Here is a 27505-nt window from a genome sequence, read left to right as displayed (position 1 = left end):
ATTTGACTGGTAATTTCAACCTTGGATTACATATCACCACTCATGTGCCACCTTATATTAACAGCAAGATTTGTAGCAATGACTTTGTAGATATTTTTGATTTGGTGGACAAAGATGGTTATATGTCGCATTATGTACTCAGATAATCCCAGGGCAAAGAACTGCCAGCCTTAGCAGAAATTAGTAAAAAAGCTTCAAACAAGACATTATCAAGAAATTGGCATACATGGGCTTAGGTTTCATTGTTTCATGGGCATTATAGTGGAAAAAGAGCCCAGTCAAGCGTTACCACTCCCTGCTTATTTTCTATCAGTCAGGAAAGGACATCACATTAGAGGTGGTATAGCTTGGTGCTCTTATGATCAAAGATTCTAGAAGTTGAAAGCTGTAGACAAAGCAATCAAACGGGAGCAATGTCATCTTGACATTTCGCTAAGTGCAATGTTAGATAAACTAAATATAGCAGAAAATGGTGTCACTGTTAGTAGTTCAAGTTAGACTAGATATTGTTGGGCATTTAACAGTGGCAGGTGATTTTGGTCAACGTGAATGTTTCCACATCTGTGCTCTACCTGTGGGAAAGGGCATCCATCAAACCAATGCTGGTTTAAATAAGGACCTGTGTCCCACAACAGTTTTTCCATGTCTAAAGAATTTAGTACAGCCTCTTCACAGTTTGGCTTCGGCAGGGGAAGCTAGCTTTTTTCAAGGCTCTAGAGCCAGTGCATCAAGGAGTCAGGCCGTAAGGCAATAATTCTCTCTCCTCAGTCAAATTAGATAATCTGATTGCGTTGCTGTCAAATTACCTTAACGATAAAGTGGTGCAGTTTCTTACTGAGGGTTTTTCTTACTGTTTTAGGATTGGCTCTTTAGTTAATCTAGATTTCAGACCCTTTAAGAATTTTTTATCAATTAAAAGTCATGATGATATTGTCCTTTGCTTAATTGAAGAGGAGATACCTGCATGTAGAGTTTTGGGTCCTTTTCTGCACTTGACTGGGCTCACTTTAAGCTCTTACTCTTAGGCTTGGTCCACAAAAAAAAGAAGTTGAATTTAGGTTGATCCACCACCTTTCTTAACCTAAAGGTACATCTGTTAATGACTTCATTGACAAAACTCAATCTACAGTGCATTACTCTTCCTTAAATCAAGAGGCTGGGGCTGTCCTTCGATATTCAGATCCATGGCTTTGCAACCTGGATATTCAGTCTGCTTTTCATTTACTTCCAGCCAGTCAGAAAGACTGGTCTGTTAGGCTTTCAGTTGAATAGGACATTTTATTTCAACACGACTATGCCCATTGGATGCTTGGCAGCTTATGCCACCTTTGAAACTGGCAGCAAAAGGCACTTTAGCAATCAGCAATCCATTACTTAGATAATTTCCTGATAATTGGGGAGGGCAAGACTGGGACAGCAGAGGTGTCAATTTTCAAGGACATTTGTGTTGTTAGTTGTTCCCTTGGTAGAGGACAAGTCAGAAGGGAACACTCAGGAGTTAACATTTTTGGGCTTATCAGTGAATGTTACTTCAAGATCTTTCAAGCTTCTGGAAGTCAAACTGGACCATTTAAAATGCACAATCAGGCAGTTTCTTGGTACCACAAAAGCTTTCATAGGGGAGATAATGCAGTTGCATGGGTTGTTGAACTTTGCCTGCAGGGCCATTGCCCTAGGCAGAACTTTTCTGCCAGCCTTTTTCAATTTGTTACAAGGTGAGGATAACACACAGAGTCAGAGGTGACTTTCAACTGTGGTACACTATTTAAGCCCAGTACAATGGGGTATCTTTTTTGCAATCACATTGAGTTTCATCGTTGGAACTACAGCTGTTTATTAATGCAGTAGAAGCTACTAGTATGGGGGTTATGTGGCTCTTGGTTTGCCACCAAATGGACCAAGTCATGGTCAGTAGAGATAAGGATGGACATTAACTTTTTAGAGATTTTCCCAATATGGGGGGCTACTCTGATGTGCATTTAAAGAATTGTGAGGAGTTCTTTTGTTTAGGCAATATGGCAGTAGCTCATACCCTGACCAAGCATATGTCAAAGTCCAAGTGGGTACATTCAGTAGTTAGACTATTGGTGTTGTTGAGTTTTCAAATCAGCTTAACCTTTTTTGGCACACATGTTCCAGGAAGTATGAATGGTATTGCTGACAGCTTGTCCTGCTTTCAGTTTGACAGGTTTTGCAAGTTGGCTCCAGATGCACAGCCATGTGGAATGTGCATTCCTCTGGGAGTACAGCTGATTGTAGAAGCATAGCTGGATCACTAGTGGCTAACTTCTGGGCTAAAAATACAAAAAAGCCATACACATCATCAGTTCAAGCCTTTAAACTTTTTTATATTTCATTATCAGTAAGTCACTGGAAGTGGAGTTTGCCCTTGTTCATGCAATTTATGGTTCACAGATATTGCATTGGTGACTCACCCAATACAGTTTCTATGCACTTGGCAGTGTTAGGATGGTTATCACAGTTGCTGGGGTGTTAGGACCTATTAAGGCAATGGGTTCTTGTCCAGGATGCTGAAAGGTTGTGAAAACTTCAAAGGGCCATCCATGTATGCTAGAAAGTCAGTTGGGTCCAACCTCTCGGTCATCATTACTAAGGGTTATTTATCTCAGTCACCAGTTTTTATTCATTTTTCGTGTGGACAACCTTGTTCTAATAACTATATGTGGAGTCTTTTGTGTTAGTAAAAACCTGCCCATGAGTAATACTTCTGCAACACATTTTTTTTGCTAACAGTAGTTAATGCCTGATGCTCTGTGTGTTTCTACATGCATTTCTGCATTTATACTTGCTTATTGCATGGTACACTGTTAAATGAATGTCCGAACTACATTGTCCTCTTCTCATTCCATTTTGTCATGTTATCAGTTAAATGGAATTGTATACTCCAGTTTGAGCAACATCTAATCCCTTTTTCTCCTGTTGTTTTCTTCCTGCACACCCCCTTACAAAAGTCACAACCTTTTATAAACACATATTGATCTTTATGTGTTTTACACGAATTGTGTATAATAACATTTTCACCCCTCACATACTGCATGATCTGCTATGAAACATCTCGCCCAGACTAAAGTGGTTCATAGTTTCAAACATTGTGCACCATGCATCCGATTCTGGATTTAAGAATGCAAGTCCTTGGAACTGTCACAGGCTAAAATATAAGAATCAACATGGATTTAGAAAATGCCTCATGGAATGTGCTGCAAAACAGTACAGCACACCTGGTGCATTAGAATTCTGGTGCATAGAAGGGCTGTAAAGCATGAGGTCAGACAAAAAGTAATAAATAAGCTACCAGTTATATATCTGTATGCATATGTAAAGACTTTGCTATCTCCATATATATTTAAACCTTGAAGTAAATTTCTTCTCAACAGTTTGTTACTGTTGTGATACAATGTTTGCCTAAGTCATGAGTGCAAAACTTCTTTACATGTGTTAACAATCTCTAACATTGCAACCATTACTTGTTTTATAATTTGTAAATAATTGTAAAAAAAAAGAGTTCTATGATATGAGCTCATGAAACAAGTCCTAACTAAAACAATGTTAATAATGGTAATAGCTGCAGACAAGCTACTTGCAGAAAGCAGATGAGAAATAGAAACTACAGTGAAACTTAAATTATATTTGTGCTTTAAGCCAATATGTTCTGTATTTGCATGATATCATTAATGAACAATCTGTAAATGTTATTAAGCACATGACAAATTAGTTTGTTAAATCAACTCTTAGTCATTCAGTCTATATTTACAAAGCAAAAACTGGCGAAACACATAACACTTCTGGTAATTTATATCTATTAAAATAAAAACACAACTGTATTAACATGTATTTCATACCTTGTGCTGTCACTGTACGGTCTTCTTTACTATAGTACTTATTTGCAAAAGGCTGTGAATAATTTGTCTTCTGCAATGCAGCTAAGACACATAGTATGCTTGTTTTTCTAGCCGAGGTTCCTTTAGGTCACATGACTCATTTCTGTAACATCACAGAGATGAAACGAAACTAGAACATGAAAGTGCGTCTGACAAATTGAAACTCAGCCAAAGGAATGAAATCAGAACCCTTAGGGGGTGCTGTTTTGCTTTGCACATTTTTTTAGAACAAATGGATATTATATCCACTTGTTTAGCTAGAAATGTAACAGAAAGTTGCAGACTTGCTGTTTTGACAATTGTAACACATTATTTTGTATCAAGTGGGCTTTATATTTACACAACTTAGCCTGTAACCCTGGCCATTTGCCTTCCATATTCAAAATGAAGTGTAATTGCTTTGCCATGTTCCTTTGGTCTATTAACATGTATATAATAATATATTTTATTATTTCCAAGTACTGCAAAATCATAATACAGCAAAACCAAAAGTGTCACATGAGGTAATGAAGCACTTAATAGTAAAATCTAATTGAAAAGAGCATATACAAATACTTAATAGTAAATGTATTACACTATAATACAGAGTTTCTAACCTTCAGTCATTCTCTGATTATTTGCTAGGTGTGTCATGATCCATGGAATGATTGCCTAGTATTTACCTATTAGCTGCTTTAATCATCTGAACTTAATTTAATCATATCTCTTTTTGATTGTACCATAGGCACAGACCTCTCAGGGTTTCTTCTAGCACTCTTGTAGTCAGAAAATATTTTCTTAAACCATAGGCCAAATTACAAGATTTTTTTAAACCTTTGGGTGCATTTTTCAACCATTCTTTAAACTATGGACAGTCCCGCCACATCATTTATAAGTATATTCTGCAATAAATCCAACCAAAATTATTTAATTTCATTAGTCCAGATCTGAGGATGCATATAAAAGCAAGTAGTTCTATGTGAGGCTAGATATATACTATTTCACTGTACTGCAAATTACGTATTAATGTCTCCCAGTTTATCCAAAAATTTAGGTTAACAGATAAATTCTCACCATATCAGTCAACCTATGAAAGAGCCCTATTTGAATGGTTCTTGAGTTTGTTCATCTTCTCCACTAATCAGGATATGGCAAACACTATGAAAACCAAATGTTCAGGGGCATCCATTCACTTATACTATTCCATTCTGTGACAGAATATGCATATGTATACGTACAATATCAGCCCACCAAATCATAGATTCATAGATTAGATTAGTATTAGGCTAACTGCCCTTGCGAGCCATTTTAAGCCTAGCCAATTATCCCCTGTGAGATTCAAACCCTGTACCTTGTGTTTGTAAGGCAAACACCTTAACCATTAGGCCATCCTCCCAACCCCTTAGAGTTTTCTCTAATCCCGCCTTCCATGTCAGCAATGAGCACCTACTTGCAAAGAAGAAAAAAATAACGAAAAGTTGACATTTGTATTAATAATCAAGTAATATGTAACCATATAATTGGCAGAAATGTAAGGAACTCCTACAGATGAGGCTGGTGGAAGAGACACTGATCCACAGGTGTTTGTGACATATCTAAAGAAAGTGCTGTATGCAGTGAGCTGTTCAGAATTTGCCAGTGAGTGGTTAGCTGCGTGATGGAAAAAGACAATACAGATAGCAATCTATTTGGAAAGTGTCTACCTAGGAACTGCAAGGCCTTTCATCCATGAGATGAAAATCTGGGCCATTGTCCTAAAATCCTGCACCTGCTTAATGTAACACCTAGGGATATTTGTGGTGTGGTGTGAAGGACCTCTCTCTCCTGGCTTCTAACCTCACCAAGAAAGGTGGACTATACTTTAGTTCAGTGACAATTCTGAATCCACCTTTAGAAGGAAACATGAGTTTTCTCTAAGGGACACCCTGTCTTTGGGAAAGATCACAGATCATTCCTTGCATAAAATGTCATGAAACTTGCAGGTCCTACAAAGAGGCATTATGGCTATTTGAAAAAAATATATATTTTTTGTTGAAATGAACTTCAATGTTGCTAAGCCAACAGGCTTTAATCACAGATAGGCACACCTGTCAACCATGAAGTATACATCTCATGGAGGCGAGTGGTGCTCTCAAAGGAGGATGGATATGCAGTGTTCCATTATTGAACTGTTTGACCAGGAAGTCCTGGGCTACAGTCTGCCCTCCACAGGCCATGATGTGCTAAAATAGGTGACACATACACCTTAACCACAGAAGAACTAAGAGTCAGTTCATATGGAGATCTCATGTAATATATATCCTTGTTTGGCCCATCTCTGGGTTACTCACGTGTAAAATATAAGTCCTAAAAATTACCATGGGAGTGTAAGGCTAGACTTCTGAAGATCTTCACAAATTAATTGCCAAGTACCAATGAACCTATGAACCAAAGTATGAGGTCAAATTGTGGGCATTCTCTGAAATTCTGGACCATTTCAAGGTATACGCCCTCTTCTCTTTGCCCTTTATCAGTAGTCATACTGTCACCTAAGTGTCTTGTGCACAGACATCATGGCTGTCCGATTGTGCTTATCAATGTATATATAATCCCTGAAATTTAGTTCATGTAACCTCTTCACATTCCACTGGTCTTTCTCAAGTAGGTTGACATTCTTTTTCCTGTATGGGCATCAAGAATGTAGTCTGGAAAGGTATCTATACTTGGATATTCTAACATTTCTGGTCATGGATTTTCTTTCGCTAATGACTTGCCCAGCATTTTACTGATCTTGGCCAAACATTTTTAAATTTGTACCTGGTGGTTCATTGATGCTGTGATTATCACTAGTACTTTGTGCATTTCATTTTTCTTCTCCTGGTTTGCTATTCCACCTTTGTATTAATAGTCTCCAGGTGAAGTACTTGCATTATTATCCTAAGATGCCATTTGTCAGTCCACTCCTTGTACTGCTAGTTTTCTGATGACACTTGAAAGCTCTTCCACTGTCTTTGTTTTTTTTTTTAGATTGATCCACAAATTAGCTGACCCTGTTCTCAGTGCCTCTGATAGAAAGATGTTTAAGAGTCCTGGATTTTGGAATGACCATAACATCACTAGCAAGAAGCATTTTCTTTGACAGGATCCTGCTAACTACTTTCTTGCCATCCAAACACCTTTCTAACCATGAGCCCATTTCCCTCCTATTACACAGTCTCATTCATTGTTTCTTCTTTAAGGAGACCAAATCAAATGTTTTATTGAAGTTACAGTATACAACTGGATTGTCATTGTCAAGTCCTAGTGTTTTCAATATTACAGAATAATTTTGGACAAACAGCATCTATTTTCCGTAAACCCATATTGGCATATATTCTGCAGTTTATTGTTATTGGAAAAAATAGTTCTTCCAGCAGCATCTTTTCTATGGCTTTCACATCATAAGCAGTGAGATGGAATAGAATGTGAGTGGGCATGTCCACATGCAGACCTCAGTGCATGTTTTAGATCAGTTTCCAGCTGGTGAACTCCTGAATGCTCACAAAATGCAGACCATCTACCTGTATTTTTTGCAGCTGAGCAGTGGTAACAATGCAGCATCATGTTCTTTGAGAATGTATATGTCTCTTGCATTCAGACCCTGACAACTTCAGTTGCTATAGTTTTATTTAGAACCTAGTGGTTTGACAAAATCTTAAACAGCAGCTAATAAAAATGAAATAGGAATAATTTTGGGGGTGATAATAGAAGTATGCAGGTATTAAAGGATTAGATAGTGTCAGCTGTGTAGTAATACCCCTTCTGGGACAACCCAAATCATGAGTCACAGTCAGCTGTTGGAAACAAGCCAAAATTTAAGATATCCTTGCATGCCTTATAACTTTTTACAGCAGCCATTTTTAATTAATTATAAGTTTTTTTTCAAAACAGGCTTACACAAAGTACTGCTATATTTAATAGCACTAATATTTATGTATGCAGTTTCTGATTATACAATGACTAAGGCAATAAACTGAATGAACTTACTACAGAGTGCTTCTCCAGTGTGAGAAATATTTCTGATCACCCATTAGAAGATGGAAGCATATGAGCAGAAAAACAATGCTTCTTATGGGGAAAATTTTTAACTGATGACACACACTTGCATTTGCTTGCTAGGAGAGCAGGGTTTGAACTACCACACAAACCATGTTCGACATCTTTCTACCTGTTTTTTTTTACTGTCCTGTGTTTTAAATTCAGATACTTACAATTAAAACTAAGGCACAGTTTTTATGTTGCCAACCTGCATTTAATTATCCTGGTTCTCAGCATAATGGCTGCTTGATTGCTTAGCTTCTGGATTAAGTGCAGATAATAATGATTGATGAATAATGATAGCACATTTATATTATTTGTACTATACTGACACTATGAACAGAGAGATTGATGAGACGTTCCCATCCAGAAATGTCAGTGGCAGGCAACAGCAAACTTAACTATTTGGTTGCTTGTAACGAAGAATTTAGAAGATACTCCAGAAATAAAACAGATGTCTTCTGAAAATCATGAGGAAATCAACCAGCTGTCAGCAAAGGTACATTTTCTAGAATCTACTGTTTGAACAAATAATGTATATGTATTGTACAGTCTTAGTGACATGCTAACCAAAGTGATATAATAAATATATGAACTAGAGATTCATTCAAGGTGAAATAATTTGAGATTAGTTGGTCTTAATGAAGCAAAAGCTAAGAACAGCCTTTTAAGTTTCCTGTAGACTGAGTTACCCAAGGGTTTGAATATTTCACGTCTTATAACTTTGGAAAGAGCACATCGTTTTTAAGGCCTCCTCCCCAACCTGATCAGTACACTCTCCAAATAATACTCAAATTCCTGAACATTGCTGAAAAACAAATTTTAATAAAGGTAAAACAATGAAATAGATTCTTACGGGGGGAGGGCATTGGGGGTAGGGCAGCCAGTGTGAATAATAAAGACATAATGAACATCAGTAAGCCTTTTTCCCATTTGCATTCTCTGTGTTACAAAAAGGACACCCCAACCTTGTTCAAATATCTAGACATTTGTGGTGAAATGGGAAGATAAAACATTTCCATTTATTTTCCTGGATAACTGTTCTGACTTTTTACAGAAACACCTACAAATCACTGCACCTGAGCCTTTCAGACAGTGAAAATTATAATATAAAACCTGACTCTAGGGGTATAAGCACGTCAGTAATGGACCTGACACAAGAGAGGGCAAAACGTGTGACAGCTCCAGGGAAGTTTGCAGCAGTCCATACCGAGTATTCCATTTTTGTACCAGCTAACTTTGCAACACTTAAGGGTAATTGTAGGAAGATTGAGGAAGCCAAGATTGTCCTAGCAGGAAGTTGCTTAGGACACAACTATTTGAAATCACCAAAAACAATACGTATTCTGCACTGGATGTCTTTGATCATGCTATGGATATTCTGGTTGCTTACAATGACACCTGTAGCTTGCATGATCTGCCATGACTGCAGTCTGGTAAAAGAAAACATAAACTTTTCTTTAATGTTCCTACTACCAGAGCAGCATTGAGTTTAAAGGACAAACTGTTATCCTTTAAGCTTCTTTCTGCTACCTAGCTAAAACAATTATGTGATAAAATTTGAATATAGAACCCTTGATTATTTTATTTACTGCATTCAGGCATTAAACTCACCAGCTTACAGTTGCATATCAACAGCAGCAACAACATTTTGTATGGTACAGCTCTGGTTCAACTGTCTGCAAACTGATCAATTTATTCTTCCTTTTCTTTACAATATAGATAGTTGTTTGTTACTTTGCTTTTTCTCTTACATAATTCTGCTTTTTATTACACACGCCTTTTGAGATTGTGTAACTTTCTTTTTACCTATAGCAGTACCTGTTAGCTGTTGTACTGCATGCCTTTGCATGTAGTTACTGCTAATATAAGGATCTTTAATCACCATCAACCCCCTTTTTCCCCATTTTCTACAAGGGGTCAAGGTGTCACATCAACTGTGGTCATCTTTCTTGATTGAATGCTTCTCTCCTACCTTCTTTCACAGTCATGTCTAACTGTTGCAGGTTTTCAGTGACACAGTCCATCCATGCTCTACACTAGACACCCTTGTTTCCTCTTACCTTCTTCCTCTCTGTCCAAAACACATTTTCACCAGATTGCCTTCTGCTTTACTCTACATGTGCCAGAAACTCTGTAATCTGTTTCTTATTTATTTACCTAGTCTGCAAATGGAGCTACTTGGTCTTTTACCCTGAAGACATAATTTCTTTATCTGTCCTAGAGTCTGTATCCTACTACTCATTTCAGGCACTTCTTCTCCATCACCTCTAGCTTTCTTAACTGCTCTGCCTTAACTGCATATGTTTTTGTACCATACTGTTTGCACCACTGTTGTTTATAGTTCCTTTGGCATTTTTTTTATCTCAAACTCTGTGCCATTTGTCCCCTTTGATTCTAGTTTTGATCTCCTTATTTGGACTTCCCTTCTCCTCAACTACAAATCCCAGATACTTGAAGCTGTTAACCTGTTCCACTATTTTCTCTTTTATCCCAGCTTTCATATGCTGATTCACCCATTTGCTGCCATTACAAGCAGGGCCGGCCTTAGCTGATATGGCGCCCTAGGTGAAATAGTGCTCTGGCGCCCCTTAAGCCCCACCACACCATACTCATGAAACACTCCTATGAGCCATGCCCACAGGTAGGTCACTCCCCCAAAAAAGCCACTCCACTCATTCACTCCCCAAGAAAGCCAGTCCAGTCATTCCCTTTAATTATTTAAATACATAGAAGAAAGGATACCTTGTAATGTAGTTTAAACTGCAAGTTTGTTTGTGTCTTTCGGCTTTTCCAGGTTAGGGGTCGCCACAGCGGAACTCCAGTCCGCTAATGATCGGCAGTTGATTTTTACATACCGGCTTGCCAGGCCTGATGCACAACCTTCAATGAAGGTACGCCCATTCACGCATGTCTCCACACAGAAGACGCTCTAGCTGAGAATCGAACCGGACAGCGTCTTACTGTGAGTGAAGGTGGAAATTTCCTTTAATAAACCTGCTTTAATCTGTTTCTCCTTCACACATACTTTACTATAAAAGCCATGTCTTCAGAAAATAGAAGCCCGTGTGCCTTGGTTCAAAGGGTTGCTTAGGTTAATCTAAATACTTTAATTTACTCTGGGGTAGGCAAGCAAGCCTTTCAGCTCTGTGAAAGTAGAATAGTGACCTCTCTCCTCCCTGTTTACAGAAGCTTAAGGTAGAGTAGCACAAACACAGATCCCATTTGCTAAACAGTACAATCTCACAATGAAAACAGGCTTAGCATGAACAGTAAAATTCTCTGCCACTGAAAATGCATGGAAACCCATATTTATAGAAAATGCTTCTAGTCAGTGGAGGATTAAGTTTACATTTGGGCTGTTTTCAAAACAGACTCCTTGCACACATTTTTACGGCCATGCATACATGTATTTATTCTTTAATTCAACTTCCTGATTGCATTAAATTATATTCCCTATGTATTACAGCACCACTTGTTACAATGTGTTTTAAATTTGTAGTTTCAAGTATTCTTTTAATAAGCAAAGAAACAAAATATATAAACCAATAATGACAAAACTACCCATTTCAGAAAATTTCAACCATAAAAGCCCACTCAGACTTCTGTCATTACAATCTACCAATATCACTCAATACAAACAATCTCTGCAGAAGAGAAATCATCTGAACAATTCCACATTAAAGAAATCTGTAACTAATGAAGAGATTGCCACTGGCAAACAACTTTACATCTCAATGCTTCATCTACAAATTCAGTGCCTGTTGCCCTTGAAGAATTAACTGCCTATATTACATTAAAAAATTGGTAAACTGGTAATATTGCAATAGGAAATGACTAAAACTGTTTTGTTTATCAAATGATACACTGTGTTGTAGAATTTGAAAGCAGTGTTAGTAGCATAATTGTCTTTGATGCAGAACGCTATGTATTCTGCTCCCACACCACGTAGATGGAGTATTGATATTTCAGTGCCCATTTGATTGCTGATTAAGTATGTCATCCTTTGTAGGAAATGCCTAGCAACTATGAACAACAAACTACCAAACAATTAAAGTTCCAGGCTAATTCGCCCTTCTGCAGGGTGATTTGGAGGCAAGCAGAACTAGAAAAGCCAGCAGACAGACAAATGACTATTTTTTGCCATAAAATTAAATAAATGCTGTAAAAAATGCCCAAAAATAGTAGTGATTACTGGCTGTTTAAAGCAAATACAACTGTAGTAATACAGTAAAATATTCTTACCTTAACTTGGATGGCTCTTGATGCAGTTGAAACACGAACAACGTTGCAGAGTTCTCCTTCTTTTGTTTAATTATTTTATCTAATTACTCATTTGCATTCATCATATCAGGCTTACCCATACTGCTCAAGTGTACCCCGTTATGAGTCCAGGTTCCTTATTGTTCCACATTGAAATATTATGGCAGCACAATCACTGTTAAGAATTTTTTTAAATTGATATCCATTGTAAATAATAGTGAATCGCATGAATTAAACAATAACTTATAATTGTAACCATCTTGTGAGCTTCCTAGATGAGGCTGTTAAGTAAGCTGTTTGTGAGGCTGTTAAGTAAGCTGTTTGTGTTGCACTTTTGTCTGTTTGTTCCACATTATGAAAAGCAGTGCCAGGTGATCCATTAGGGGAGGTGTAGACAGAAATTTACATACAGTACTCGGACCCAGTCCCACACCACCCTTGTATCATTTTGAAAATATACTCAATGCTACCCCAAGACATATAGAAAGGGGACATATTATTTTTAACTGTTACCATTTATACCCATAAAAAGGGCTATTTTTAGAAGTGTGTTCCTTTCACAGAGAAACATTTGTATTCCTCTGTACTGTGAATATTCATTTACACAACTCAAAATCTGTGCTTTTTTGAGTATTTTGGTTTCCAGTAGATGGTCCGAAAAAATGTACTCATCTGAATAAACTGAGTAAATATTGTGGGAAGAAATAGCCAGGGAATTGTTATGGCTAGGCTTGTATAGGCCCTAGGGCCGATAGCCTAGTACCAACCTATGGAATCTACTGCCTTGGTGGCTTCAGAGTCCAGCGTACCTTAACCAGCATCTATGGGATGTTTAAAATTCATTTATTTGAGCTTGCATTTACAACATGGGATTACTTTTCTGTTTTATTTTAGTTGATTTTACTAAATGTTGTCACCTTTCCTGGGTGATCTTTTACTTTGTTTTACCTGATTTCATTTGTCTGTATAGGATTTACTTATTTCCTTGGTTGCATATGTTTTTGTTTCCAGTACTATAGCTATAGCACCTAAATACATCCAAACATGACATCACCACTTCATTGGGAGGGAGCAGAAGACAGATCTCAGCAGGCCCATTTGCTTGTTGTCTGTTTATGAAATGTCACATACCAGGATGCCATTTACATCTATATATATATATATATATATATATATATATATATATATATGTATATAACATTTATCTGGTTGAAAGATATAAGTCATCACAAAAAGAGATGGGAATGATACCTCCAACAATAACTTTTCAAGTTAGATTTAAATGAGTGATCTACATATCTAGAATGTTTCTTAAACTGTTGTGATTTTCAGTCCACATGTATTATAATTACCCCCATTTTCTGTTATGAAACTTGCTATGCCTTGGAGTGGAAACAGCTGTTTGTAGTCTGTTGGTATGAGCAGTGTATATTGTAATCTGCAAAGCCTGTTTTGTCCCATTCATCCCAAAATGTCTACTACACTGCCCATGTGTGTCTGACGCACACACACACCATACATAAATAAATAGACTGTGTATGTTTAGGGGCAGTATCTGCATCTTGATAATATCACTGGGTTCACTGATGTGTGACACAGCTACATAACTGTATAAGCACACACATGCGCGTGCACACTAGGGTTACCACCTTTTCAAATGCCCAAAGTGGGACATTTTTGGTACAAACATCAGCTTTTGCAGGACAAAACATACCCACGGACAGTACAAAGGACAGAACTTCACTTTTTTGCCCAAATAAAAACTTATTCTTGTAGCATATTAGTTGCTTATTCTGTTTCTTATAGCATTTATGTGTTTCAGATACAGAATAACTGTTTTATGCAACTATAACATAAAATACAAGAAATATTTTTGTCCTAAAATCTCAGGACATTTGCCATTTTTTCATTTATTTTTGCAAGACACAACTGCCCAAAGAGGGACTGTCCCTCGCAAAGTGGACAGGTGGTAACCCTAGCGCGCACACAAAATTATAAACATACATTCAGCAAAACACATTCCTAAGGCTCTGTATTCCTTGTTTGCTTGCTTCCCAGAATAGCCTTGTACATGAGTAACATCATCTAATGTATGAGAAAGACAACTGCAGTACACAGGCCTCTCCTGTTTTGCTGATGGGGCATAAAAACTCCCCTTAGGCGGGCATCAGTGACCCTGGCACATCAGCACTACACTTTAAGGATAATCCTATTTAGGAAGGGATGCACACTAATATGCAATTTTGCAGCCCCTTAAACTATTACAGTTTGAGCAGTGGCACATTTTAAAGAAAGTGTTAGAGCTATAATATATATGCATAACTAAGGCCATGAGCACTCCATTTTAGAGGCCTGAGCATTTAACAGGGCCACCTATGTACCTATCTACACCCAATTTGGAGATTAAATTTTAGGCGCTCGCTAATGACTAAGAGCACGGAATAGACTAAATATATCCAGTCCATCTGCGCTTCCATAAGATGTGACATTTTATGTACATATATATGAATGCAGACCGGAGTTCCGCTGTGGCTACCCCTAAAAGCCGAAAAGACAAACAACATGTACGAATGCACGTATGTACCTGTTTAGGAGAAAAAGATAATGGAGCTTGTGATTAGCACTGCAGTAATCTGTCACAGAATGAGACCAAGTCTCTCACTTTAAAGTAAACAAAGAGTTTTGAAGTAGCAACCCCAGTGGTACTCAGTGCTGTGTCTTTTTTTTTATGTCTGTTAAATGTTTATTTATCTCATCATAGCAGCGCTAACCCGCCGCACGATAGTGAAGCATTTAAAAGCAACTATCACGTGCTGGTGGTTACCAGGGATTCCGAGCAAATAAAAAATAAATAAAAGCATCGAAACTTACTGACAGCAATTTTTTTCCCAAAGTTTGATTTTGAAAATCCAAAAGTAACTTAATTTAGCCCTATCCAGTTTTAGTGTCGTCCTGTAGGTGCTTTAAGTGGGAGGGCTGTAAAGCAGAGAAGAGCGCACACTTTCGTAATTAAAATGAATACACAAATAAATAAAAACTGCGCCCTTTAAGAGGCTGGCCTTTACGGCGCCCTAGGCGGTCGCCTAGTTCGCCTATGCCTAAGGCCGGCCGTGATTACAAGTGTCATACGTAGTTTCAGTTTCATCCTTTTGCCTTAAGTTTTGCATTCTATTTACCTATCATTTGTTGAAATTATTTTCTTTTTTTTCATTTGCTGAAATTGCTGTTCAGAATCTGCTTGTAATGCAGATGTTCAGGATCTGCCTGTAATGCCACATCATCTGCATACAGCAGCTTTGATAATCTGTCCCATCCAACCAACCAACGTAGTCCATCACCATTATGAACAGCAGTGGGCTCAGAGCTGAAGCCTGAAGCACACCCAGTCCCACTGTAAAACTCTTTGTGAGTCCAAAGACTGTTTTGTGTCACTGGGTCCTTGCACGTAGTCTATCACTTATTCTAATGATGACATTCCTCACTGTCTTCTATAGACTCTCCATCGCCACAATTACCCCACAGTATCAAGTTCTGATTAATAGACTATGAATCCCAAGCCAGGCAGCTTTGCTGCACTGCCCTTCCTCCTTGCTTTCTGGATACAGAGTATGCCCAGCCTCCACCTTACCATCATGTCATCCACTGTCAGTGAACCTATATTGAGTGTAGCGATGTTTAGTTCATGTTTGGCAGTTTGCTCATTTTTATTTCTATCTTTCACTCCACAGAGCTACCTGCCAAAATGGGCAAATGGATATTGTCTGACCAATACCTTATTTACCCAACTTAATGGTGGGCATACACTGGCCAATAGCAGCATATATACCTCTTACACCTGTAGCATGGGTCCCTGCCATAGGTTGGAGTAGTCATCAACCCCAATTTTGGAGACATTACTAAATACAATTGTTCCATCATTGAGTGACTAGCCATGATATGGAGTGCAGTATGTGACTGGTATGTTCCCTTGGAACTAGTCAAACTCTCAAATTAAGCACTCAAACCTTCCTTTTACAGTCCAGCACCTGCTCTATTCTCTCAGTAAGCACTAATAAATGCTAGCACTGCACCCCCTATATTATACAGAAGTACAAGGCTCCCTATTCATCCCTACCGGACAATCAGTAAAACTGTTCATTTAACCGTTCAGGCATGTCCAAAGGGCAATTTCAGGTGTACACTCCAGTCCAGCTGATGAATCTGGGCATATTGAGGCAATGTTACAATTGCCTAATGTACACAAACAACCCCCTCCTCCTTCCAACAAACACAAATGTATGTGAGAGATGCAACTATACAGCCAAACTGGAGGCCAAGCTCTCTCAACCCAAGACTGGAACAGTCAGTCAGGAGGAGAAGGGAAACACTTGCACCACACTACCAGTCTCACATAGACTAGTCATATTGGCACCAGCAAACAACACACGTAAATACACAAAAACATACTCGAAGGCTCTAAATAAAAATCTGCCAAAGCAGTAGAGATCTCCAAAGCAGACATCCAAGCAACCTCCACCCCCCAAAAAACAACTACGTATCACATACTTCACAAAGTCAGTGTGCCACACAATCACAGCCCTTAAGGCTAAATAACACACCCAATGCACTAGTAATAGGAGACTCTATTGTCAGGCACACTGACGTCCCGCTCACTAGACTGAACAAGGAGAAGGTTACTGTAAGTTGCCTGTCTGGTGCCAGGATCCGTCATATAACACAAGCACTCAGGTCACCCCATAACAAGTACAAATATGACTCTGTCATTGTCCATGTTGGTGTGAACGACCTGAGACATACCTCCCTGGACTACATGAAAAGAGACATAGAGGAGCTCTCTGATCATGTAGCCCAGGCCAGAATGACACTGACCCTGAGTAGCATCTTGCCCTCACCAAGAACGATGCCACAGTATAAAGATAAAATGATCAATTGTAACAATTGGCTAAGCTATTGGTGTCGTTCAAAGGGGATGCAGAGTCTGTCAGCCTGGGATAACATGCTCGACAAGCCACGTTCCTTCGCCAGAAACGGCTTGCACCTGTCGACTTTAGGCTTTCGAATACTGGCCAAGGCTCTTGCCACCCCCATAGTGCCTTTTTTAGGCAAGGCTCAAAAGACAAACCCACCTCCATAAACAACACAAGAAACCAAAAACTGAGGGTAATGCTACCCAATGCCAGAAGTCTAAACCTCAAAATGCATGCACTTGAGGCACTCCTCAGTATGGAGAAAATCGATATCTGTGCAGTAACAGAAACTTGGTTCAAGGCTCCAGAGAGCACCGCAGCACTACCAGGCTATAACTCATACCATACCTTTCTGCCCCAGAACCCGGACCGAAATACGAAAGGTGGGGGTATATCCATTTTCATCAAGGATACCCACACCTCCAGGTTAGTGGCACAGCACGAGGCCTCGGAGACCATCCATGTGCAACTAACAGTGGGCAAAGCTGCTTTTCAGATTGTAGCTTGCTACAGATCACCCACCTTGTCTCAATACACCCACTCAGCATTCCTGAGAACATTGGAAAATATGAAGGTCCTACCAAACACCATGATATTGGGTGATTTCAACTACCCAAACATTGACTGGGAAAACTACTCAAGTACAAACTCCTTTGCCCAACACTTCCTAGAGTTTATAAACTCAAACGCTCTGGAACAACTGGTCACCACTCCCACAAGAGGTGACTACATATTGAACCTAATCATCACCAATATGGGGGCCCAATGTTCCACACCAGAAGTAAACCCCTCACTGGTAAGATCAGAAAATAAACTAATCACAATGGACATCCACATCCCGACCCCACCCCCAGCCAAGGAAACCACTGTGAAAAATTTTTCAAAAGCAAACTTTACACTTCTCAAGACCGAGGTGGAAAGTTTCAAAGCCCCCCTGCTAAAGGATAATGCTGCCGAAACCGCAGAATCCTTTACAAATGCATTCTATGAGCACCTACAGGAATGCATGGATCGAGCCATCCCAAGTAAAACCAAGACTCACTCCTCCAAAAAGAGGAAACCAGTCTGGTGGACCCCGGCCATAAATAAGCTATACAACAGAAGGAGGAAACTATTACATGATAGAGCAAAATCCCAAAAAGGGAAGGCAACTCTGATCAGTATTAGCAAGAAACTATGATCCCTCATAAAATCATCCAAGGCCAGCTTCGAAAGAAAAATTGCCAAAGACTCCAAAGATAATCACAAAGCCTTCTTTAGCTATTTCAAGAATCTAGGTGGCAACTCTCAGATCTGCTCTGAGCTAGTGAAAAATGGCAAAAAATACACTGAACCATTTGACATTGCCAACATCCTGGCTGACAGGTTCAGTGCAAACTTTACCCCCCTCACCCCCAAAAGGGCCCGTGTCTATCCCAGAAGAATGTAGAGCCCCAGACATTACAGACACACAGGTGAAAACAGCCCTCTACAAAGCCAAAAACAAAGCATCAGTGCGACCGGATGGCATCCCAGGCTGTGTCTTACACAAGCTCCAAAATTAACTAAACCCTCACCTAAATTCACTGTTCAAACTCAGCCTTACTACAGGCTATGTACCCAGAGAATGGTGTACAGCAACAGATATCCCACTCCACAAAGGTGGTGCCACAACGGATCCTGGGAACTATCACCTTATAAGCCTGACTAGCCTGGTCTGCAAAGCTATGGAGTGCATCATCATGGAACTCATTAACAGAGACATTGGGAAACTCCAGACACTGGACCCTACCCAATTCGGCTTTGTTAAAGGCAGATCTTGCCTCCTAAACCTAGTTGATTTCTTTGAAACAGTTACCAAGGCCATAGATGAGGGAAAGGTAGTCCACAAGGCCTACCTGTACCTTGTAAAGGTCTTCGACACCATTCCACACTCTGACATTATAGATAAGCTTACCAGCTTGAACATTAACCCCTATATCACGAGATGGGTTGCCAACTGGCTCATGGATAGAACTCACATGGTCAGAGTTGCGGGTGCCATGTCCGACTCTAAAGTGGTTACAAGTGGCATCCCACAGGGCTCAGTCTTGGGACCCCTCCTGTTCGGTATATACTTCTCTGAGGTACAGGCAAGCATGGGGGGACTATGGCTGACCAAGTTTGCAGATGATTGTAAACTGAGGGCCATAATCGACTCTCCGGCAGACACAGACATCCTCCAGAAGGGATACACGTAGATGAATACCTGGTGTCATAACCATGGCCTCAAGCTAAATGCCAAAAAGTGCATAGTCATCCCCTTTGGGAAAATCAAAGTGCCCACGAACTACCATATAGGTGGTAATCCACTAAGTACGGAAGATGTAATTAGGGATTTGGGGACCCAAGTAGATAGCAACCTCTCCTTTGATAATCACATTGCCAAAGTGGTTAGAAAATCCTTCTATGTAGCCTACCTAATCACGAAAGGGTTCACATCTAGATCAAGAGAGGTCATTGTGCCCCTCTACTCATTGCTCATCAGGCCCATAATAAAGTACAATGCTCCATTTGGGATGTACCTTACTCGACACCTGCAACAGCTGGAAAGACCACAGAAGTACCTCACCAAGAGGATCATGGGCCTCAAACAGATGCCCTATGCAGCTCGACTAAAGAAACTCCAGCTCTACTCAGTTGCTTACCACCTACTCAGAGGTGATCTCTGCCTGACATACAAGGCCATGTCTAACCTGGAATTAATGGACATGCTCCACCTCAAGAAAACCAAATCTCTTAGAGCCACATGCTCCAGGGATTTAAACCTCAGCACAACAATAAATAGGACATGCTGGAGGGATAGATTCCTATCTCAGAGGCTTCCCTCGATCTGGAATAGAATCCCAATCTATGTTAGGCAAAGCTCCTCACTGACTCTCTTCAAGAGAAATCTTGACAAGTGGATGGGAAATCGTAAATTTACCCCTGGGATCACCTCAATGGCCCTGCTGGACAGAGGCTCAGGAAACTAATCTAAAGGGAGGCGAAAGCCAACACATTCTGGCTAGGCTTATAAATGCCCTTGGACAGATAGCCTAGTACCTACCTATGAACCTATGAACCTATGTTGTCTAAAAGATACTGTGCACCACAGCTGATGCTCAAGGTGGATGGTCTGTGAAACTGTTCTCCTCCCATAAGGCACTATCTGGTGTCTGTGTTGTTGCCCACAATTCCATTGTTGGGTGAGTTTTGAGGCAGAACTACTCAGCATGGTTTTTGAGAGGTGGGTGGTATGAACCCCACCGAGACACAAGGTGACCATTCAAACTCCACACAGGCATTGACCAAAGGTCAAGATCGAACCTTGTATCGTACACATGGGAGGTGGAGACATTAAACATTATGCCAGCTGTATCCTTGTACTGGGCTTTAATTCAGCAATAAAAAGACATGCTTTTAATTGATATGTCAGAAAATTTAGGAGCTGACATATATTTTTATTTTTTTGCATGAGCTTAAGATAGCTAAAAAGCACATTGCATGTCAAAAGTTGCAAAAATATATATCTTATCTAGCATACCAAACGCATCAAAGAAAGGAGTAGCAATTTGTCTCTCCAACAAATTACAGTTGAAGATTATAGACTGACAAAGATAACGAAAGCCATTGGCTAGTACTGAAGTTCAAAACCCAAACCAGACACCTCATATTATGTAACATGTATGGTCCCAATATTGTCTCACCTTTTTTATTTTTAAATATGTTCAACTGTCTAGAACATATTTGTGATTCTGAAATGACAGTCTTTTCTGAAGGGACATTAATGTAGTCTTAGGCTCAATTTTAATTTGAAATTCTCCATGCTTAACAAACTCAAAAAGTAATAGTAACTAAGATGGGTGATTTGCAGCTATCTGATGCTGTCAGACTATTACATGTAGTCTGTATGGAGCTTACATATCTCTCTGAATGACCAGAATTGTAGCAGACTAGCTTACTGCCTTCTGTCTCAGTGACTGCTCCCTGGCACTCAACAAGTTATTAAATTACACTGTCTCTAATCACACTGTCAGACAGTACTAATAGATTTAATGCTTCAGCCATAAACCCCTCCCTGTGAAATGGTGTAGGATGGTCATTAATCTTAAATGACTCAGATTCTATCAACTTTATTATAACGGAAATGAACAGGTATATTAAGCTTAGCCAACAGATAACAGGCCTGTATTTACTAGGTGGGACCTTTCAGATATGAGCTTAAAGACATTTGCTCTCCTGCTAAGGCTAAATATTTAAATAGTATAGGTTCTAAATGCTTTGCACCTTTCTAAACAGATTCCTTGTCTCTGGGAAAATACAGAAATCATAAGTTTAAAAATATGAGTTGTATAAATGAATAGAACACTGACAAAGTAGAATTAGAGAGCTTAATGAAATTTAAGGCAGAGCTCCACCTCCACTGTTCATCCTTATAAGCTTAGGTGAGGTACTAAACCTGACAAATTCTTAACATATAAACTAAAGCAGCCCTGGAAACCATCAAACATAGCAGTACTGAGTCTTATTATAACTACACCTGTACTGAGTCTTATTATAACTACACCTGTACAGTCTTATTATAACTACACCTGTACTGAGTCTTATTATAAATGGGTCTATATTATATCAGCGAATGCTTAAAAAAGCGAACGCTGATTGATCGACCTTCTATAAGCAAAAGCTTACAATCTCGAACTGTCAGATCAGCGATTTTTTTCCTAGGGAAAAAATCGCTGATCCAAAACACATACACACAACACAAGCACACCAAACAAACAGAAATCCACACACATACACCTAAAATCTGACACCTAACCCTACACTAAACTATGCACACACCACTAACTACCCACTTACCTTAACCCAAACCCTAACCCTATGGTCCGTCACTATCGCACACTCACCTCACCCGCTCCCTAACCCTAACTCACTTAAATCCGCCCTAACCCTCATGTCCACACAATCGCACACATACCTAATCCAAGCCCTAACCCTAACTCACCTAAATCCTCCTAACACTCACATCAACACAATCGCACACTTACCTGAATCCGACCGGTAACTTTCCACCATAACACTGAAAATACCGAAGCAACAGAAACAGACAACCAAATTCTTTCCCTAGGAAAAAAATTGAGTTTCTGCTGCTTCGATATTTTTTAGTTTCACGAAAATAAGTTCGATCAATCAGCGTTCGCTTTTTTAAACGTTCACTCATCTAATATAGACTCTTATAAGTACACCTGTATCAGTTACTGAGGAGTTTTGACATTATGACTAGAAGCACAATGATGATGATTATAATTCTCAGCAACTGCAGTGCACTAACCTTCTCGGTGCACTCATCCTTCCTTGATTAAACCCAAACTACTGCTTTTAGAGCTAGCACTAGAGGGGAAGACCCCATCCCAAATGGGCTACTCTTCCACCCTGTTTCATATTCTCAGGAATGTTTTAATAAAACCATTCACATTATTGTATATACTATGTCTGGTCTTTTGGCTAGACCAGAGTTATCTCACCTGTAATAAATTGATTATGCATTGTATAATCCTGATCCTACTTATTTAAGCCATCTTGCAAATACGTGTATATTTATTTACATCTATGTCATGCCACTATACTGTAAAATTTACTTAAAACTTTAATGTTTCTTTACGGTTGTTACTGTCTGTGTAACCCAGGTTGAGCCTGCAAACATTTAAATTTGATCACTGCTTTACATTGGTAAATTAAATAAATAATAAACCAGCCCATTTATTGGAGTCTGCAAACTGCTAAGATGCATTCAGTATAGTGATGATACTGGCATCTCTGACTTTGGGCGAACTCTAAGTGCAATGAGATGGCGGTAGGAGTTCATATCTTTAAATTGTGAATGAGAAGATGGTTTAAGATTCTAAAGTAGAATGATATCAGGCAGTAAGTCCATACTGGCCTTGTTTGATTGTTTTCTGCTGCTCAGATTGCTTGGTGTTGTGGCTGGTTGTTAGGGACGTGGGTGGAGCGGTTTTTGATTTGTGCGGCTCAGTTTCACATCATTTGATTTAGTAGTCAGGGCATTCACTCCTTTGAATCTTCCAATTTCTGGAGTGTATTGTTCTTTTCTCACAGTGCTGTGGCTGTTTTCCTCTGTTCCCTTCAGCTGAGGCTGTGGGGGTGCTTTTTGTGGGCTTCAAGTGGGTACAACATTCAGTCATTTTTCTATCCAGCACTAACGTCACTGTGCAGAGTAGTTGTTGACTTCCTTTTATTACACTCACATGTATACTACTTAGAAAAAGTACAGGACTAAATTTAGCAACACTACCTTATAAATTTGTGATAAGTATATAATCCACTTGCCTAAGTGGAGCTGCATGAAGCCAAGAGAATCTCCTTTATGAACATTTGGGTTGAATCTCAAAAGGTTTTGCAGTGATCATCTAGAATTACAGAGTAAAATCAGTCAGCCTTTCACAGGTTTAACTATGAGTTATAAGATGACCTAAAATGAGAACGTAATTCTGAACATTGCTTACTGCCATCTAGCATAGCTGTGTTGTATTCCCAATTATCACAACGCATGCATGGTGTTTCTTGACTGTAGTTTCTTGTGGAATGGGAGAGGAGTTAGAAATATGCACTGTTTGGTTGCATGTGTATTGATCGAACAACATGGGTGAGCATTTGTGCCCTGTGACATGGAGGCTCCATGCAGTTTTGGCTTAACACATTCTACACCATATTTTCTGCAACATATTTTAACTTTCGTTAGTTTTAAAGGTGGAAGCTGTGCACAGTGTTTCAGTAATAAGTATGTTTTGTGACTGCTCTCAGCTGCACAGATTTTCGTTCTGTACTTGGGAAACAGGAAAGTGTACATGGTGACCAGGAAGCTTGTTGTACTTTTTCATTGAGGGAGTTTAGTTTCTGTTTATTGCCCAGAGTTGTCGGATAGCAACTGGTCTTGTCTAATGTGTACATTTACATACTTAGTTCAGGCTGGTATAGCTGTTAGTGGCTCTGGATTTTTGTCTTACTTTTCAGGGTCTTGCAAATTTAGTATACTGCCATTTACGGTGTCCTTTCATCTACCAGTCATTTGCTCTGGTGGTTAAATAATTATATATAAAAAATAAATAAATAAATAAAATTGGGACAGCAGCTAGTGTGTCAGTAGGGGGACGTGAAGCACTCACGAGTATTGGTTGTTCACTGGGCATGCACAGTTGCAACATACCCCATCTTTAAGTTAGTGGAGCTTTCCATTTGGCAACTCAGATTGTGAACGGGTAGGCAGTATTACTTGCTTAAATCAGGTTCTGGGCAGTCTTACTGTGCATATTTTCACACAATGCACAGATTTGTACCTCATGTTTGGTCCATTTTTCATAGAATTGTGGTTTTCTGGCAATTGACATTCAGATTTCATACCCGTCATGCAAATGCAAATCCTATATTTTAACTTGCTTCTATTACTTTTAATAGCGTCTGTGCTGTCAATTTACTTGAAAGCAGTTATCCTTACAGCGGTGCTCATAATCACTGAGGGCAGAATCATTGAACTTCTGACAATCCCCGCTTCTTAGAAGAGGTATAACCCTGCAAATATATTTTCGTGGGCTTTAGCTCCTGAGGTAATGCCATAGTCGGTGCATGCCTTGTGGGGATTAGAGTCATTTTATACTAAGGGGTCTAATTTTTAATAAAGGTGAACAGTATGCAAAACTGACCTTTAAACACATCAGCATGACAGTGAAGAGTCAAGCTACAGATTTGCTGTGTGATACTTTTGGTTAACACTATTTGACATCACTAGCTTAGAGTGGTGAGCTATCACAAGCTGTTATCTCCGGGATCCATCGTTCACATTTAGTTACCACCTGTGTTTGTTTGGGCAGTTAATTCCTTGTCTGTCTTTCTTGAGGTTATAGGCAGGGCTGCTTTTCATTTGTTATCATTCCAGAAAACAGGGCAAAGTCTTAATCACTGCATTTTGATTAACAAATTCAGGTATTCATCTATTCTGACCACTGCTACACATACCACTCAAACCCTAAAATTCTAGACAAAGCTGAACATAACAGGAGCACAATGGTCCAACATCAGGGACAGATTTTAAATATTGATATCATCTTAGAAAATAGCTAGAATGAGAGGTTTTCCATCTTTTCATTTAAATGTTTTATGTTTAGCATATCATTTCTTCTTCGAAGTCTGGGACTGAAATTTTCAATCTGGATCAGGGTGCTACTAGAGATAGTAAAGAATTGCTAGACAGGTAGGAGAGAAAAGAACTTTATTTTGAGGGAAGATTGTTTTCCTAAACAGCAAGGTTTCTAAGCAATAAAGAATATAATGTTGGCAAGAAATCCCTAGGGTTCCCTTACATGGCACACAAGTATAAGTTGCAAGATTGTTTCTTATTTTTCTGTTATAGGTTCCAGATGTGCTATTGTAACTGGCTTTACCAGTATAAGGATCATGTTGTGTATTATCAGGAAAATGGGATATAATTTAGAAAGGCAAACAGAGTGCTGCAGTAATGGCAGTGGGGGAGGATATGGTTAGAGTTGGGGATACTGGTCAGCAAAACAACAGTTGTATTTGCTGGGCTAGGAGGGTATGCCTTTCAATGGTACAGATTTTTTTTTTTGCAGGATGTTCAGATTTTGCTGCCCACTTTTTACCCCATTTTCCTTAGAATGGTGGCTTCTGACAAGTTATGGCAAAGTATTAGGTCTGTAGGGTCTATATTAGAAGACTGAAGACACATTCTTTCGAATGCGTCTCGGTTGAACTGAAAAGGCTGAAAACGGAAAATATCAAAATGGTTGTTAAGCGAATTCTTTCCCTAGGAAAGAATTTGCTTGGCCACTTCGGTACTTTGCTGTTTTTGGCACTGTAGTACTGTCTCGGAGTTGGTATATTTAAGTGGGGGGGTGTGGAGGAGAAGTCCCCCACTGAATGTAATGTTTGAAATTGATTTTTTTTTTTGTTTGGAACAGCGATTTTTTTTCCCTTGGAAAAAAATCACCGTTCTGACACTTCAACATTGTAAGCTTTCACTTACATAGGGTTGAATAATCACTATTCACTTTTTTAAGCATTCAGTGATGAATATAGGCGGGGAGGATGACAGACATTTGAGTTGCAGACTTCATACCATTCTGAATATCTATGTTAATGCAAACCTGTACTATCAACCTTTTAAATTTGTAAGAGGGATATTTAACATAATGCCTAATTGTATTTTGTAAGCTGCTAGTAAGTTATTATTAGGTTTGCTGCATTTTGTCCATTTGTTCTACATTATGTTGGCTAGTGCGCCTCATTTGGAGATGGAAGGTTAAGAGTTAGGCAGATGGCTTTACAATATAAGCTTGGCTTATATAGTGCACTAATTGATGTGGTATGGAATCGCAAGGTTACCCTGGGTGGAAATTGATAGGTTCCTTCATGTGTGGGGTTTAATTGTAACATACTCGACTGGTAGTTAAATTTATATTGGGCATTTGATAGGTTCATTGGAAGCATAGCTTTAGTCATGGCTGCTTGGTCGTAAATGTGTGTGGTGGTGGTGGTACATTCCTTCCCGGGTTGGCAGGATATGTTGTCTTTGAAGATGTCTTAGAATGTGCGTTATGTATTTCAGATGTTTTACATGTCTTTTCTTTCTTGCAGATGGGGGTTTTGGAACGCTGCTGCTACAATTTGGAATAGGTGGGTATAAAGTGGAGCCTTCTCTTTACATCTTAGAGGATTTACTTTTGTTCTTTTTCTTTGTAGATGGTGGTGATGAGTACCAGTTGTGGCACTACACAGTGAGTTTGCAGATGATGGAAGCAGTGGAGAGCGAGGAGGTTTCACATGGGGAGCACAAGTGGGCAACAGTTACTGACTGAAATTGCTGAAGTGTAGACTGCATCATGCGCTGGCTGGAAAAGGGGATCTGAAAGGTGATGCTTTTTGATAAGATGGATGTTCTTGGCACTGGAATGGGGTACAATGAGGGTCTGAATAATCACCTTATTAAGGCATGTTAGAGCTCTGTGGTCAATTAGTGGAAGTTGATTATTGCGTTGGTATAGGGGGCAAGTAAGGAAGAGGTAGGTAGAGGGGGGGGGCCAGGGGAAAACTGTTGGGAACAGTTTGTGGGGAGTGTAGGGATCCCATGGGATGAGTAGAGTCACAACATTCAAAGAAGCACAGGAACTTATTAGGCTAAAGCCGTACAGCTCTTGCAAGCCAGTGAAGTTTAACCCTTGCTTTCAGGAGCTTGGAACCTTGGGGTGGTTATATTTACTCATCCAGTTGTTTGAACCACATTTGGGGGAAGGGCCAATGAGGTGTTTG

At 39.3% G+C, this 27505-nt stretch overlaps 1 protein-coding gene across 1 annotated transcript in view; it reads right to left on the bottom strand.

Moving 5' to 3' along the window:
* LOC122788707 (interferon-induced protein with tetratricopeptide repeats 5-like) overlaps window positions 1-27505 on the bottom strand; it is an 87434-nt gene that overhangs the window by 50391 nt on the left and 9538 nt on the right. Inside the window, exon 2 of the mRNA XM_044055601.1 lies at window positions 3861-3986. Within this exon, the coding sequence (XP_043911536.1) occupies window positions 3861-3986 (126 nt within the window). The remainder of the gene's footprint in view (window positions 1-3860; window positions 3987-27505) is intronic.

Source organism: Protopterus annectens, chromosome 14.part0 (genome assembly GCF_019279795.1).
Source record: "Protopterus annectens isolate FY-2018-M chromosome 14.part0, PAN1.0, whole genome shotgun sequence".
NCBI lineage: Eukaryota > Metazoa > Chordata > Ceratodontiformes > Protopteridae > Protopterus > Protopterus annectens.
Note: the sequence above shows the minus strand (reverse complement) of the source record. Positions and strands in the feature narration are given on the sequence as shown.